The sequence below is a fragment of the Chionomys nivalis genome, chromosome 4, assembly GCF_950005125.1.
Source record: "Chionomys nivalis chromosome 4, mChiNiv1.1, whole genome shotgun sequence".
Taxonomy (NCBI): Eukaryota; Metazoa; Chordata; class Mammalia; order Rodentia; family Cricetidae; genus Chionomys; species Chionomys nivalis.
In genome coordinates, this window is record NC_080089.1 from 39,747,384 (window position 1) to 39,765,311 (window position 17,928).

The 17,928-nt window shown below is 45.0% G+C and overlaps 1 protein-coding gene across 3 annotated transcripts in view; it reads right to left on the reverse strand.

Moving 5' to 3' along the window:
• Crtam (cytotoxic and regulatory T cell molecule) overlaps positions 1 to 17,373 on the reverse strand; it is a 30,674-nt gene extending 13,301 nt beyond the window's left edge. For all 3 annotated transcript variants that reach the window (XM_057768106.1, XM_057768105.1, XM_057768107.1), the window contains exons 1-5: positions 17,328 to 17,373; positions 7,534 to 7,674; positions 5,423 to 5,575; positions 3,554 to 3,697; positions 2,026 to 2,187 (exon numbers count right to left, since the gene is read on the reverse strand). In XM_057768106.1, the coding sequence (XP_057624089.1) occupies positions 2,026 to 2,187; positions 3,554 to 3,697; positions 5,423 to 5,575; positions 7,534 to 7,674; positions 17,328 to 17,373 (646 nt within the window). The remainder of the gene's footprint in view (positions 1 to 2,025; positions 2,188 to 3,553; positions 3,698 to 5,422; positions 5,576 to 7,533; positions 7,675 to 17,327) is intronic.
• Between the last annotated feature and the right edge of the window lie 555 nt (positions 17,374 to 17,928).

A 17,928-nucleotide genomic window follows, 5' to 3' on the forward strand; every position in this document is an offset into this window, starting at 1 on the left:
TGAGAAGACTGACATCCAGGAAGACTGTAATGTGTAATAAGCATGTAGCTGTGCCTATCAACGACACTACGTGACAGATGGGCATTGTCTCCTGAAGTTTATGGATGCTTCTCAGTATTCACGTAATCAAAGAATTTTCTGTTGTTTAAAATTGCTATTTTAGTAATTAAGCATATATAATTTTTAGACAGGTGTTTAAAAAAAACTTTGAATTGTAGGTGAAATCTTTGAGGAAAGCAGGAAGAGTTACAGCAAAAACATTAGAGAAATAATATTTCAGAAGTTCCGTTTACCCATGGTGATACAGTTTTGCTTGTTTGCTTTTTGAGACAGTATTGCTATATAATAGCTTTAGTTGGCCTGGAACTTGCCATGTAGACCAGGCTGGCCTCAAATATCTGGTGATTCTCTTGCTGAATTATTGTATTTTATTTCAAACAAGATGACTGGGTAGAAATAACAAAATGCAGAAACTGCTGAGAAACACATTATTTTCTCTTAAACTGGGCATCGAGAATATTTAAAAATAAAAAAGCAGTCATTTTCTCACATAAGTTTGTAATGTGTTTTTCATAAAACTATGCAATGTTTATCAACATATTGGAAACTTACTATTTTAAAGTAACTACGTATTTTAAATTTCTCAGTTTTAACTACTAATAGGTAAATATTAACAGAGCTTATAAAAGTTCTTTGTGTTCTCACTTATTCTTAGGGGTGTGAAAGGTGGGCTGGGGCAATGACTCGGTGGGGGAGGGGGTAAAGTGCCTGCTGCATAAGCGTGGGGCCCTGAGTTAGCATCCCTGGCACCCAGGTACAAGCCAGAACAGCACAAGCCTGTGCTCCCTGCACTGCAGGGCAGAGACTAGGGGACCCACATAGCTCACTGGCCAGCCAGTTTCCAACCAGTGACCCCAGGTTCTGTCATGTTTCAGAAAGTAAGATTAGATAGTGACTGATTAGATAGTCTCTGGTCACATACACTCACCTCCACCTGCACCGGCATACTGCTCGTATGCTCACACACACACACACACACACACACACACACGCGTGCGTGCATGCATGCACATGCACACATGCATACACACACACCTGAGTGTGGAGGGCGATTGCATTAAAGATGTTTGAGAACTGTGGCTCCATGCATAAAGCCCCAATCCCACATTAGTGATGGGAACTAAATGCTTCTCATTCACAATCCCAACCCGAGGAAGCCAATCAGTCCCCAGAGAATTTAGCCCATCTTCTTGCCCTGCTCTCCAGAAACACTGCGCATTCTTAGATATGACACATTCCTAGACAACTCTTATGTTCCCTGCATCCCACCCAGAGGACAGCGAAGATGAAAGGGCTCAGAATGCTCACTTGTAAGTGTGCTTTAAAGCATTCCCAGATAGTAAGCCTTTTTTTTTTTAAAAAAAAAAAAAAAAACTAATTGTGTGAACAAAATATTTGTACTGTCTCTGTGGCTCATCAAAGGAAAAAGATAATAAGCAAATAGAAGCCACTGATTGCTTATACAAAAGACCCACTTTGAATATTTGCTGGAGATCTGGAATGGTTCTAGACAGCCGATAGGTAGCCATGATGGCTATTATTGGTTGTCAACTTGGTACCCTTGCGAAGAGGGGGCATCATTTGAAGAATTCCTTCCATCGGATTGGCCTGCAGGCATGTCTATGGGGCACTGTTTTGATTGATGGTCGATGTGGGAAGGTTTAAGCAAGGGATGAGCAGTGTTGCCTCTTGGCGATTGGTCCTGGTCTATAAGAAAGCAGACTGATCAAGTCATGAGGAGTAAATCAGTAAGCAACACTCCTCCATGGCCTCGCTTCAGTCCTTGCCTCCTGGTACCCACCTTGAGTTACCTTGGTGATAGAGTGTGAGCTGAACTGTAAGATGAATTCAGCCCTTTCTTCCGTTGTTTTTGGTCAATGTTTTAGCATAGCAATATGGAAGCAAGCTAGGACAATAAAGAAATATTAAGCTAAATTAAAGAGCTAAGAAAACCGTCCTTCTTACCCAAATCTTCAAACAGGAAGGGGGCCACTAGCTGCCTTCCTTCCAGGCCCTTGTGCCGGATGATGCAGTGCACCGTGGAGTTTCTGCCGTATGTGTGGATCATGAGCGTGCTGGTGGTGTTGCAGGTTTTCCCATCAGCTTCAAATTCATGGTGGAGTCTGCCTACACAACAATTTAAAGAGACAGGAAAGGTTTTGAGTCTAATACCCAGGCAGCTGCCTTGTGTGGGTTGGGCATGGGCAGAAAGACAAGCAGCATGCAGGGAGTAAGGGAGAGCGGGTAAGTTCCTACAGAGCCTTTGTCCTGGGGCAAAGTTACACAAGAAGGGTAACTTACTCTCACAGAGCATGGAGCCCTGAGAACACATGAAGTTAATTAATGAAGGAGTTCTATGATGAAGTAGATTCTGCTGGACTGGAAGACAGATCTGAGACTTAAGACTTTTCTATCTAGCGCCCCATTTAGCCCTCACTTCCTTGACAGTGCACAGTCCCTTGAAGACAGATGGCTGTACAGTTAGCAAAAGTAGCAGCTACTGAAAGGCCAGCCAACACTATGTGTTTTCCCCAAGACTACAGTTATCTTGCTTAAAACAAAGGTAGGTTCTTTATGCTTACAGTATCCAAGCCATTTTTAATGTAGGGTTCACTAAGTAGTTCAAACTGGCCCGGGGCTCACTATGTAGCTCAGACTGGCTTCAAACACACAATCCTCTTACCCTAGCCTTCCGGGTGCTGGGATTACATGTATGAGCCATGACACCTGCCTATCATAACCTTTTCATCTGCTTCTGTATGTGCAACATTGTATCCACATATAAGGAAGGCTTTGTGTGTTTAGTTAGAGAAACTCCCTGACTGAGGGTGCCTCATTTTGGGATTTCTCAACCTTAGAATGTATAAACTCACATACACACACACTCAGAGGTACAGGCAATTGCTCTTTGTTTTATCTGCCTTCATCACAGAATTGAATAAAATACATGCATATCTCAGACTTTTAAAAAATGAAATATGCTTTGTAATCGATGATTTTGATGAATAGTAGGGTAATTTAAGTGCTCAAAGTATGTCTGAGGTCGAGGAGGTTGTTTGGCGTTTGGTGAATTGAAGCATTAAGATTTTCATGAAGAGATTTCAGCCTATGGTGGGGTTTCTTGGGACACAGCGCTTGATAAACTGACTAGCGTGTGTACACACACTATGACAGGTTTCCAATTTTATGACCGTGTAAAAGGTCATGCTCCGTGTCCACTTAATTTAGGGATTTTTTTTTCAGTTTGTAAAGATGTCTTATAAGTAACTCACTTTATATTTCTATAATCTTTTTTTAAAAATTCGTGGTTTGAGATTAGCCTTTCAACATTAGACAAAGGATTGATAGTTATGAGGCCAAGTTCTCTGGAGCTGATGTATTGAACGGTGTCTTTGAGCACCTATTGCCACCAGAGGGCGCCATAACATTGAAAAATCTCTTGGAAATTGAAGCAAGGAGGAAAACAAAGAAACCTTTCTCTCCCCCTCCTTACCATAGACCTCCAGACCACTCCCCAGCAGCCAGGTGACTTGCGGAGGGGGCTTGTTCCTCTCTGTGGAGCATTTCAGTACGACATGTTTGTCTCCATTCTGCCCTCTGACAACCAAAGCTTCCACGGTCGGCCTGAAAGGCGTCACTAGAAGAAAAAGGGTTTTTCTGTGCTGAACTAGTGGCAGGTGCCTCCGCGGGCACAGGTGTGTGTGCGGACACAGGTGCTTCCGCGGGCACAAGTGCGTCCACGGGCACAGAAGCATCTGCGGACACAGGTGTGTCTGCGGGCACAGGTGCGTCTGCTGGCACAAGTGCGTCCATGGGCACAGAAGCGTCTGCGGGCACAGGTGCGTCCGCGGGCACAGGTGCGTGTGTGGGCACAGGTGTGTAGAGGCCAGCCGTAGACTTCAGCCTCACTCTTTGATCACCGTCTGTCACTGGATCTGGAGTTCATGGATGCAGCTAGGCTGGCGGGCTAATGAGCTGCAGGGAGGGACTTGTCCCTTCATCAGTACTGGGGTTAGAGATGCCTGTGCCCAGCTTTTATGTGGGTTGTGTGCGTCCCAGCCCAGTTTGTCAGGCTTGCACTCTCCGAGTGACAGGGTCTCCATCCACCTGGCCTGCATAGGGTTGGCCAAGCACATCACCTGTGAATCTTCACCTGGGATTGCTGTAGGAATAATTATGTAATTCCTGCCTGGCTACATTTCTTGTTTAACTTTCCCCAGAATCTTATCATTTTATGCTTTCAAAGAACCAGGCTGGCTGAAGCAGAATGCTTATTTCTGAGCATGTGGCCAGTTCCTGAGAATTCCCAAAGAGACATCGTCAGGAAGGCAGACAGAATGTGATGTAATGCCACAGGCTTGGTTGTCAGCACACTAGGGAGAGACCCGACTTTAGTCCCGTCTCTGTCACCAGCTAGCTGTAGAAACAGACAAGCCCTCCAACGTCTTGGTATGTCAGCTGTGACACAGAGACGTTGGCGTTTTAGCTCTAAACATTTGCAGGTTTGTGCAAACGGGGGGCGAAGCACAGTTCTTTTGCCTCCTCCTCACATCAAAAGAGCATTTCCATTATCAAGGACCCGCAGGTCTTTTTGTGCTGCTGTCCTGGAAGTCATCAGCTGGACTGACGTCTTCCTTCTTCCAATTCTACTTTTGCATTTTTCTTTCATGGAGAACCACACTTGTATGCATTTATTGAATTTACCCAGACATTGGGATGGAATGGAACAACTCTAGGCAGGTTCCAGATGTGTTCCTTGTTGATACTACAAAGATGGGAATGAGAGGCCCTTCAAAGAACTAATGGTCTGCTGTGGACTCAGTGGTTCTCAACCTGTGGGTCATGACCCCTTTGGGGGTTGATTGACCCTTTACAGGGTCACCTACGACCATCAGAAAATACTAAGGACAGCAGCAAAAAACTAATTCCTTCGAATTGTCTGCTGTGTTCCATGACACATGCCCTTCCTCAGGTAGCTTTTTTTTTTTTTGCTTTCTTTCTTTCTTTCTTTCTTTCTTTCTTTCTTTCTTTCTTTCTTCCTTCCTTCCTTCCTTCCTTTCTTTCTTTCTTTCTTTCTTTCTTTCTTTCTTTCTTTCTTTCTTTCTTTCTTTCTTTCTTTCTTTCTTCTCTCATGACAGGGTTTCTTGGTGTAGCCCTAGCTGTCCTGGAACTTAATCTGTAGACCAGGCTGTCCTTGAACTCACAGAGATCCTCCTGCCTCTGCCTCCAGAGTGCTAGGATGAAAGGGTCTGCACCTGGCCTCAGATAATTTTTTTTAATCAAAAAAATAAATAAATAAAAATGGTGCACTTTGTTCATCCCTGTATCATGCCCACTGGGAGTTACCCTGCTGGGAACATACCTAACACAATCACCTTCACGTGCTTCGTCCTCACGTGGCTTCCGTACTGTAAGCACTTGTACACGCCTTCATCCTGCAGAGTTATGCTGGACATACGGATGGAGAGCTGTGTGGCCGAGTGGTGAAGAAGCTGGTATTTGGAGCCTTTTAAAGCTGTACGGGAGGGAAAAGAAGCTGGTATAAGGAAAAGCTCACTCACGGAGTGCCTGCCTCTCCTCCCCAGTGCCGGGATTAAAGGGACATGGAGTCAAGAAGGCGTCCGTGACTTCCATGAACAATGCTTGCCACAGTTTGCTGCTTAAACTTGATGTAGGTGTGGTTTGCCTGGTCACAACGAATGTCAGCAATGGAACATAAACACAGCAGCTAAACACCTTCAATTTTTAATCTGAAAAATGTTCATAACGATTTGAAGATTCCTGTGGATGTTAACTTAGTCCTTCCAGGGATTTAGTCAACAGTGTAAAAAAGCAAGGCCAAAAAGTTCTAACTAACATGGAGAGTTCCTCTTGTTTTGATTTTACATCCTGACCTGGAACTTTCGTGGAAGGTCAAAGGTCGCTGGGCAAAGCAGGGGCTCCGAAAAGAGCGATTTTGTTGATTTGCTCTTTAATTGGTTAAAGGGGCTTAATGTGCACACATGTCTAAGCAGAATAAAACCTTGGAAAACAACCCAAGGAAACATCTCTCATCCGAAAGGAAGGTTGTGCCTCCTGGGACCTGATGTCTCCTGAGCTAGCACTGGATTTTCAGTCTCATCTCTGCTGACATTGGAGTCAAGAGTTCTTTGTTGCGGGGCCTGCGCTGTGAAGTGTGGGTTGTTGAGGGCATGCCTGGCCTCTACCTTCCAGACTCCTGAGCCCAGGACCCCCACTCCCTGGGGGTAACATCCCCAACAATTCTCAGTCGTTGCCAAATGCCAACCCAGAGTGCGAGATGACGCCATCTGGAGAATCTTTGATGTGGATTAATGGGTTTTACTGCAAAACCCCCAGAATGCCTAACTTTCCATTCTCCAAAGAGGAACAAACAACTTTGTTTACCAGAACTATTCCTACTCAAAGTTCACATCTTCACCACCTTTCTCAACCTGCACCTACTTAGTCTACTGGACTCTACTATTAACAGTGGTGAAGCTTACAACAATCTGTTTGGCTATCTTATATTTAACGTATCAATTAAACAGTATTGACAAAGCATATCTACTTTTTTTTTTTTTAAATATTTGTTTATTTATTATGTATACAATATTCTGTCTGCGTGTATGCCTGAAGGCCAGAAGAGGGCACCAGACCTCATTACAGATGGTTGTGAGCCATCATGTGGTTGCTGGGAATTGAACTCAGGACCTTTGGAAGAGCAGGCAATGCTCTTAACCTCTGAGCCATCTCTCCAGCCCAGCATATCTACTTTTTAGTGGATCTGTTTGTGAATATAAATGGAACTTGGCTGAATCCAATTTTCTCAAGTCCTTGACATCTAGGGGTATTAGAGATATCGCGTGGTCTCGTTAGGAAAATGACTTTGGGAAATTCCTGTCTGAGGTCTAAGCAACGCCTGAAGTTTGTCCCGCTCTTTCTCTCTCAAGTATGCCGCACAAGAAAGGCAGGACTGTCCTCCTGACGAAAGTGCACACCATCCATTTCCATTGCCTGGAAATCTTGGTGTTAAGCCCAGCGGAGGAAGACAAGGTGTTAGGGAACGTGACTTTGCTGCCGGCTCTAGCCCCGGGGTGATAGTCAGCTCTACAGGAGAGTCCACCAAGGCAGCCCGCTGTCTGCCCACGGCTGTGGTGTGGGTGTTTCCTGGTCAGTGAGAGTCAAAAAGTGACGTGGGGGTGAGGTACAGGCGTGGAAAAGTGCTTTGTAATTTGAGCCCCCCTTTAACAGTCTTTCTGATGGGGTTTCCACTTCAGACTTCCTGTGCCCCCCAAAAGCCGCCCTGTGTCAAATAACTTCGGAGGTGTGAGTCACGTGAGCCAGTGGGTGAACTGAGCCCACCCTTTGGGTGACTCATGTGGGTCTTTGTGCCACTAATCTGCCCCGGGTGGAAATCCCTTAGATCCCTTAGATGGAGGTCTATCATTTTCGTTCCCCCCTCACCCCACTTACCAGGATGCTGGTTAAAAAAAATGGTAAACCCGGAAGGGGCCAGCCATTGGAGAGAGGCATTCTTCGCAGGAGAAGTGGCACAGTTTAGGGTGAGTGTCGCGCCCTCCTCCACTGTGATGGTTTCCATGTTCAGAAGGGCTGCTGTGGATGCAGAGATGGGAAGGGTCAGAAAACACGCATGTGTACATGAGGTGTGGTTGCCAGAGAACAACCCCAGGCACTCAATTCGTTCCGCTGCCAAGTGAGTCCCATGATTTGAGGTTGTCAAGTCTGGCAGCAAGAGCCACTGCCCAGACCCAGAGAAAAAAAATCTGTTGCTCACTCTACAGTAGAATGAACGCAGCAGGCTCAAGGTCACAGGTAACTGGAATCTGTACTCAGGTGTGGACTCATCCACACCTCTGTAACTACATAGGCCTATCAGAGTGAGGAACTGCCAGCACTCTGGGGAGCCACTCAGTTTATAAAATGGGTGATTTGCAAATTTGTGTGTTACATCAGCTGTGTATGAGCCTGTGGGGGAGAAATTGCAGGTCCTGGCATTGCTCGGTGACAAGGTGCTTCCTAGCAACGGAGAAGCCCTGGGTTGAATCCCCATCATACATGCATGCATGTCTATGGGTACGCACACATGCGAGCGCACACACACACACACACACACACACACACATAGAGTGATGCTTTAGTGACTTGTTGGGGCAACTGGTCACTGGGAGTTATGCAGATCCACCCCAGTTAGCGTCTCCCACAGAGGGACTTTCTCCAGCAAATGTATGAGTTTAATTTGCCCAAATCACAACCCTCGAGAATGATGAAGAATTGACTCTAAACAGTGACAATTTTATTGTCCCAGAAAGAACATAAAGGAAGAAAAAAACTTTTTAGACTAAACTGCTTTTCCTTGGTATTAACATAATTCTTACCCAGGAGGGTGTAAAAACTATCCAACTAGAAGGCCGCTACACCTGTAAATTATGAACAGCAAATGCTTTAAAGCCCTATCTTCAACCTAAAGTTGAAAAAAGAAAGAAAGGAAGGAAGTTATTTCCTCCTGATAACACACACTGTGGAAAAAAACCTTTTTTGAAACAATGTCTCATGTAGCTCAGACCCTCATTGAACTCATTACATAGCCCAAGCTGGCACTGAACTCCTGGTCCTCCTGTCCCAGCCTCCTAAGTGCTAAAATTACAGACATGTACACTATACCCGGCATCCTTGAGATCATTTTAAATATCAGGAACAATGCTTTGGGGGAGCTCTGGGGACGCACTAGTACAGCTTTTATTTTATTTGTTTATTTAATTTTTGTGCATTCCATCTCTAGTTCTTAATTTCCATGTAGTCTATAGCGAGAATAACCCCGAGTCTGTGTGTTGTATTCAGACTGCTTCTCATGGGAAAACGGTTTTAGTTCTAGCTGACAAACACCTGTGCCATCAGCCAATGCCGAAAAAGAACAACGCACCATTGTGAGGCTGGAGAGATGGGTTGGGCTGTAAAGAGCTTGCCATGCAACCCTGGGGATCTGAGCTTGGACCCCAGCACCCAGGAAAAAATATATAATAGGCACAGAGTATTCATCTGCAATCCCAGTTCCTTGGAGCTGGGGACAGGAGAACCCCTGGGGCTTGCTGCCAGCCAACCTAGCATAATAGATGAGCTCCAGGTTCAAAGAAACAGCCTGTCTCCAAAAATCAAAAACAACAGCAACAAAAAAGTATAGAGCTATGTTGAATATACTCAACATTTATCTCTGGCTTTCACACACTTATACACACACACACACACACACACACACACACGTATGCTCCAGTGGTAGAGTAGGTGAGTCTGTGTCTAGCGTGCCACAGGCCTTAGTTTCAATTACTAAGTAACTAAGCAATCAAGACATCCGTGTTTTCAAAAATAAGCAATGAGGCTGGCAGCCAGAATTCTGCTTGGGTCCCCTCATGGGAAATAATCTCATGCTCATGAATTAAATAGTCAGCAGACGCCGACAACATCCTTAGATTGTGATAAACTGCACTGAACTGTGGCTTTTTAGCAAGGCGGAGGTATTATTCACCCTAAGATGTTGCTTTGGCTGCTGAGAACTTAATATGTGTGGCTGCTGGTCAGACTGGCCACGTCTCTTGACACCAGGGACGGCCATGGGAAGATCTGCTACTGAGGGGCGGAGCTCGGCTGTGCCACCACTCCTTGCTTTGGGCTTTACTGATCTTATTTTGGCCCCAAGTTCAATCCTGCAGCAAGAAACTGGTGTAGAAAAGAAGACCAGCAATATCATGAAGCCACAGGCCCACCCAGCTTTGCTTAAAACAATAACTTTAAATATTACTTGGAATGCCTAGGTCTGTCAAAGGGTGCAAGAGGAAGATGCTGTGCCGAGTCCTGAGGGAGAAGCCTTCCGAGGAGGAGATAGGCATGCTCCTCGTTGGGCTGGTGGATGCTAAACAGTGAGTTTAGCTGTCTTCTCACTTTTCTTTAACCTAAGTTTGGAGTCCAACTTTCACCTGTCGTCAGAGCAACGAGGTGTGGGTTTTTGCTTTTGCTCACCACTTCCTCCCCGTCGATGCTAGCGATACACTGACGGTATTCTCATTCACCCTTAGCTTTGCTCACGCCCTAGATGGCATGTGCCAACTTCCTGCTTTACCCTGTCTGACCTGCAGCACTCTCCCCTGTAGATCAGCTCTATGTGGGGCTCAGCAATGAGCGGCTGTAAGGTCTCACCGCCTCCTGCTTAGGTCGTGTTATCTGAGTGGATGACTGTCTTCTGAGCTCGGTTACCTCAGTGACTGGATGCATGTAGCCACGAATGACCATGTGTTACAAGGCCACCCTTTGAGTCTTTTCTTATGGACTGTGTGGTCAGGAGATTTCATCATGGTGCAAATGCATGAAGTATAGTTATTTTTACAGTGCTGAGACTGATCCAATGGACTTTTTTCTTCTTTTCTTGTCCTTTAAAAAGACGATTACATATATTTAATAGCTCACCTATCTGTCTGTCTATCTATCTATCTATCTATCTATCTATCTATCTATCTATCTATCTATCTATCATCTATCATCTATCTATCTATCTATCTATCTATCTATCATCTATCTATCTATCAATCATCTATCATCTGTTGTGGAATATTCAACTATGGAAAGAGGTGTTATATTTGTTTATGCTGTGGAATATTATTACTTTAGCTGTGTAAAGGTATGCTACATTTGTCTCTGCTGCATTTGTTTAATGAGGTAAGGATGTGTTACTTTTGTTTCTGCGGTATTTGTTTAATTATGTAAAGATGTGTTGCATTTGTTTCTCTTTGTCTGCCTAAGGCACCGAATTGGTCTAATGAAGACCTGAACGGCTAATAGCTAGGCAGAGAAAGGATAGGTGGGGCAGGAGGACAGAAAATAAATAGGAGGAGAAATCTAGGCTCAAAAGAAAAGGGGAGAATGAGGAGAGGAGAAAAGGAGGAGGAGAGAACAAGGAGTTTCCCGGGGCCAGACGCCAGGCAGCTGCCAGGCAGTCAGACACAAGAAGCAGTGAAAGTGAGATAAACAGAAGGAAAGAAAGGTAAAAGGTAAAGGTAAAGAGAAACAGGTTAATTTAAGTTAAAAGAGCTAGTCAGAAAAGAGGTAAGACTGAGCATTCATAACTAATAATAAGTCTCCGTAACATGATTTGGGAGCTAGTTGGTGGCCCCAAAAGGAAAAACCTGGTCTCTCTCTCTCTCTCTCTCTCTCTCTCTCTCTCTCTCTCTCTTTCTCTCTCTCCTCCCTCTCTCCCTCTCTCTCCCTCTCTCTCTCTGTCTTTGTCTCTCTCTCATGATATTTAATTTGTATTTTAATAAATAAAGCTTGCCTGAAGATTAGAGAGTAAAACATCCATACGGATCAGCCATATAGACCAGGCAGTGGTGGCACACTCCTTTAATCCTAGTAGCCACACTAGTTTTCCATAGAGGCCGGGCAGTGGTGGTGCACACCTTTAATCCCAGCACTAGAGAGGAATATGAAATGGAAAGAGACAGCTCTCACACTCAGTCTCATTCTGAGGATTTATGGAGACAGGATTGCCATTTCAGTCTGAGGGAGAAGTAAGAGCCAGTGGCTGGCTGCTGTGCTTTTCTGACCTTCAGGGTGAACCCCAGTATCTGTCTCTGGGTTTTTATTATTCATGTTATACATCTCCACCTCTGTGTACATTTGTGTAAGGCTGTGGGTGAGTGCATTCTTAGTGCACAGGTGGAGGTCAGAAAACAACTTGTTGGAATCACTTCTCACCGTGTGGATCTCCTGGTTCCAAATCAGCTCAGAAGTCTTGGCCACAGGAACCCTAACCCACTGAGCTGCCTCACAGTCCTCCGTGGCCCTGTTCATCACGTGTACTCAGGATTCACATACACTGGAGAACGTGGCTTGCTATGCACACAAACTGTATTGCAGTCTTGTGGGGCCACGGTGTATGCAGTCTGCTCTGGAGACAGGATAGAGGCTTGCCAACACGCCATCACGCAGGATGTTACAGAAATGGAGCTTGGACTCCTCATCATCTCTTTCCCCTCATAGGTAAACTAGCCGTCCTGGACTTGGACGATGGCTCAGTGGGTAAGAACACACACTCAGGAAGCATGAGGACCTAAGTTCAAATCCCCAGCACTCACATAAAAGAAAAACTAGGCATGTCTGTGTGGTTTGCGTGTGCTTGTAATCTAGGTGTCAGAGGTTCAGAGATGGGCAGATCCCTGGTAGCAGCTAAGGCCAGGCTGGCTAAAACAAGTGGGATTCAGACTTAATGGAGATCCTGCCTCAAGGCAGCGAGGGAAAGAACATTAGAGGAGGGTATCCAGTATTCTCTACTGACCTTTGTATTACATGCACAACACACACTGTGCACACATGCACACATACTCACACATACACACACATACACACACTCACATACACACACACACACACACACACACTCTTTCTCACACATACACGACCCACAAAATGGCAGATGGTGTCTCATCAAGCACGTGTGACTAATTTTCAAGCAAAGGGCACATGGTAGTCACGCCCACCTCCTGAAGCCCACACAGTTGAAGCCAGTGACTTCCTAAGAACCCTTGGCCCTTCCCAGCATTAGGGGAAAGTTTCTGTGAAGGGTCTTTACTCTACATAGGTTATCAGAGAAACTGCAAAGACAAGAAAATATTCATTTTAAAAAATTGACTTATGCCCCATTGTTGTATGTAATAAATTCAAAATCAATCAGTGCAAGTCTATTGCAGGGTCCCAAACTTAGCATGTGCAGTTGGAATCTGTCTTGTTCTGTCCCCTGTGCCTCTCTGTGTCCAGTTGGAAACCAGGATCTTTCCTGTCCCCTGTGTCTCTCCGGCTCTCCTAACTAACACGGATAAGCCACAGGCTCCATCCCAGCGTTTCCTTACATTAGTTAATGTGGTCACCAGCCATGGCACCCAGACATCCGACAAGCACACTAGCCTCTCATCTCTCGCAAGCACTGATTTAATCAATCCACTCTTCCTTTCCCCACTACTGCAGTGGCCTTGACTGAGTGTCCCAATTGCTTCTTGCTGAACCATTCCAGCAACTGTCTTTTAACTGTCCCTCCCTCTAATTCATTATCCATTAGCTTTTAGACCGACATTTTAAAGACATTATGCTTCCCTTCATTTAAAGTATTTCCTGGGGCCGGAGAGACGGCTCAGCAGTTAAGAGCATTTGCTGCTCTTCCAGAGGACAGTTTGAGTCACAGCACCCAGAGTTGCGGCTCACAACTGTCTGTCAACTCTAGTTCCAAGGGATCCAATGCACTCTTTGGTTTCGGAGATCTCCAGGCATGCATATGGGTGCACAGACATATGTGCATATAAAACACTCATGTTCTTAAAATAAAAGTAAAAAGTTAAAAAAGAGCACGTACAACTCTTGCAGAGAACCTGAGTTCAGTTCCCGGTCCCCACGGTTAACAGCTGCCTCTAACTCCAGGCGGATCTGACGCTTCTGTCCTTCACTGACACCTGCACCCCCCCCCCTCACACACACACACACACACACACACACACACACACAATTTTTAAAGAAAATAAGGAATCTTTAAAAGTGTTCCCTATAGCTCCCTTTGTGTGTAGCATCAGACTAAGGATCCTGAAGATTTCATCACACATTTTCATGTCTCACTTGATGATGCTCCTTCCAGGCAGCCCAAGCGAAGGGATACTTGTTGGGTCCTGGAAGATTCAGGCTGAAAAGTCACTCTTGCCCAGCCATTCTCATGGCCAGCACAGAGCCTTTCTTATCTCCTCTAAGGCTCTTTCTGGAGACTCAACTCATAGATTGCAACTTTTGTCAAAACTTCCAAGTAGAAGACTCCAGGTATTGCTCTGTGCTTAACGCACATGCTGCCGAGCAAGCAAGAAGAGGGGTGTTTGGATGCCTAGAACCCACATCAGTGCTTGGTGGGAGTAGTGGTTCCTTCGTCATTCCCACCCTCAGGAGGCAGAGATGGGATCTCTGGACCAAGATGGCTAGTGAGAGTAGCTACATTGGCAAGCTCTAGGCTTGACGGAGCGACCCTGCCTCAGAATGAATAAATGGAGAGTGATCAAGGAAGAGTTTTCACTACCCAACATGGGCTTGCACACACTGGTACACACAAGTTTACACATACACATACATGCATGCATACCACACGCACACACACATATAAAAAGAAAAACACACTTGAAAACAGGCCTTCACCTCCTTCCTTCCAACGGACTGAATCTCTCTTCTAGATACGGAAAGGCTTTGATGGTTTCAGCACTAAGCGCACATTCCTTTACACTTGTGTGGTTATAGGGACAGTCCCGTTAATGGATCACAAATGGCTAGAAGTGGAGGCAGTGTGCCTTCCGTTCACTATGGACTCCCAGGGACTAGAATAAAGGTAGTTTTTAAAGATATTAGTTGAAAGGGCAGTGTAAATCTTCAGAGACAAATATTTTAAGAAAACTCTTAATTTTCCTCTGCAATTGTGACATCAAACAATAGAGACTTGAACTGAATTAAAGCTAAAAACATGTGCGTGATTTCTCAGATCCTGTTTCTACGGCTCTCGTGGAGGAGTAGGCAGAGACGCACGTCAGGGAAGATCATTACAAAAAGAGATTTGTATGATTTTTAGATAGACCAGGCAGAGAACTTGCAGATGTGAAAAGCAATTAGACTTGTCAAAATCAAATCATTTTCCAGGTCATCATAAAGAGGCTGACTTGATGCAAGAGAACAAAGGAATTCTTCAGTTTGCAGAAGCCCTTCCTTCCTGCAGCTAGAAAAGATGCTTGGAAACAGCCTGGGTTTGACCTTTTCATCAGCCACAAGGTAAGGGAGAGGAACGAATTTGGAAAAACAACAACCAAACAAACAAAAAACGCCCAGACTCATTCTCATTATGTTTTATCCACCCTTGAGATTGTTCATTCCGGGAGCCTGGAAACAGGGGCAGGGCCCGAGATCTTGAAATTCCTTTGTCTGCAAATCTCTGGCAGCCTCAGAAGCCACCGCAGTGATATTTCTACTGCCTAATTTGCTAAAGTCAGCTGAGGATTTGCAGGTGTGTGGAAGCTGATGTTGACAAGAAGCAGCACCGCCAGCTCCTGCCCACTGGACCCTGAGGAGCCTGAGCAGGTTTAGGTCAGAGTGAGCAGCAGTGGTTCGAATCTCACCGAGGGTCTATGTCACCTAGGTGGGGGAATTTTCAGTTTGGGTTCTTTCAATATGGAACCTTTCAGAATGTCTAAGTCAGCATAAGCCTCAGGTTCTTTTTTTTTTTTTTTTTAAGATTTATTTATTTATTATGTATACAATATTCTGCCTCCAAAAAGGGTGGCAGATCTCATTACAGATGGTTGTGAGCCACCATGTGGTTGCTGGGAATTGAACTCAGGACTTCTTATCATATCAGCCAGTGCTCTTATCCTCTCAGCCTTCTCTTCAGCCCAAGCCTCAGGTTCTTCATCCTTGTTAAGACAGAGTTTCAGGGCTGGAGAGATGGCTGGGCAGTTAAGAGAACTCCGCTCTTGCAGGAGGACCTTAGCTCGATTCCTAGCACACACACGGGTGACTCCAGTTCTTGGGGGGTCTGATGCCTCTGGCCTCAGCAGGCGCCAGCAGACATGTGCACACACAGGTTGCATGTCCTGGCAGACTTGTCTTAGGTTTATCTTTTTGTTTTCTTATGTTTTGAGACAGGGTCTTGCCATGTTGTCTTGCAATTACTGATATCCACGACATAGCCTAGACTGATCTTGAACTCATCGTGATTCTCCTGCCCCAAATGCTGATCTTACAGATGTGCACTGCTGTGCTCAGAATAGGTTTATCTCAAGATATGATTCTTTGTTTTTGCTGTTTTGCTATTTCTATGGGATTTTTTTTTTAAATGTGGGAAATGTTTGAAGCATGGAAAGTTAAGGTCAGCCGAAGACTTTAAACCTTGCAATAATTGAAATCATACTAATTTTGGCTGTCAAATGTAGCCTTTCAGAATGCATTAGCTGTTCTATAAGCCACTTACTCAAGAAGCTAATGTCATTCGTTCCCAAAAGAATCCTCGTTAAGTGCCTTGCAGTACAGGGAAAGGAAAGGAAGGCATAATTGAAATATAAAGATCAGGGAATTGAAAAACTATGTAAACCTAAAATAAAAAATTCTTTCTGCCCCCCCCCCCCCCCAAATAGCATCCTTCGGTTGCCATTTGAAATGAAAGCAACTGAGCGGGATAGGCACGTGACCCGGCACAGGGCAGGAGAGTCACTGCTTGGAAGCAAACACGCCTACAAGGCTTGGCAGTGGCTCTCTGTATGTGGTCCCTTCCCATCCATCTGACACAAGGACCGTCTGTGACACCAAGAAATGATCCCTCACCCTTTCCCCCACTTTTGGGTAGGACTAAGGTGACTTAAGCCCAAAAGGTCATTGCCCCTGTCTCTAATGTTCATAACTCTACGGTAGAATTAGGCTTCAAAAACCAAACTATAGAAAAATGTGAAATAGAACTGATTTATTTCTATGACGAATGTGGCCTTCAGGGCTGGAGAGGCGGCTCAGCTGTTAAGAGCACTGGCTGCTCTTGCAGAGGTCTCGGGTTCATTGCCAGCTCACGTGACAGCACAAGGCCATCTGTAACTCTAGTTCCCAAAGATCCGACTTCCGCTCTGGCCCCCTCGGATACTGCGTGCACAGGGTACATGGACTCAGGCAGGCAAAACTCTCATACGCATAGAATTAAAAACAAATGTATACTTAAAAGTAGCTAGTTTTCACCAGGCTCTTACTCTCTCTGGAGTAAACTAGAATTGAGTAGTGGCTCGCCACTTTCCAAGAGCTTTTGCATTTGAGATTTTCTTATAATGAGGAGTGTGACAGGCCAAACTTTTAGTAATATCTTCATCTAAAGACGAAAAAGCTGAATTTAGAGATATTAAAATATTTGACAAAGACTTGTACACAACGACGTTTTGATGAGGAAGCCAGTTACGTTTCACAGTACCAGATCCACAGCTGCGTGCCATACTGTCCCTAGTCCCTGAAGAGCAGTTGACGGGAGACAGGATAGGCACGATACCCGGGTGTGTGGGCTGAGTTCAGCTAGAGAAGTATCAGCAAAATTACCTGAGCTGTCTTCCGTAGTAGGTCCTCCACGAACACAGTGGACTGACAGGTAAGTTTAGTAAAAAATGTTAAGTCTGCTGAGCAAAATACAAACCAAAACAAAAACCCCATTCGCTCTAAGTCCTTACCTTGCAACGGGACCCAGGACAGCAAGCTGAGAACTCCCCACCACATGCTGGCTGCGCCAAACACACCCTTTGACAGCTTCCTGTAGGTGCTGAGGTACAGGCAGGCTTTTGAAGGGAGGAGGCTGTAGCTCTGTGACCTGATGTGTGCCGATTCCTCCACCCACTCGGAGCTCCCTCTTAGCCGCCCTCAAACACCTCCTGGTGGAACATCTCGGAAGCCACAGGCGTCATTGCCATTGAGAGGTGTGAGTGAGGTACTGGTGACATATTGCCCTATCACACGGGTGGGTAGTGATGGTAAGTCAACTGACTGAGTCTCTGGGGAAGACAGGGCAAAGGAAAGGTGGAAATGCCTCTGTCTAGTGAAGTCATCTTTGTTTTTGCTTTTATTTATTTATTTATTTATTTATTTATTTATTTATTTATGCTTATTGGGCAAATTATAGCTAGGTAATTTTTGCCTGACCTTCTTATATATTTTGTATTTATAACTTGGACAATGCTTTCTAGTGGTTGTTAGGGAATACATCAATTCATTCACTCGTGTTTGAAATCTGTACACCCATCTGCTTCTCTATCCTTTCATCTACTAACTGACCCA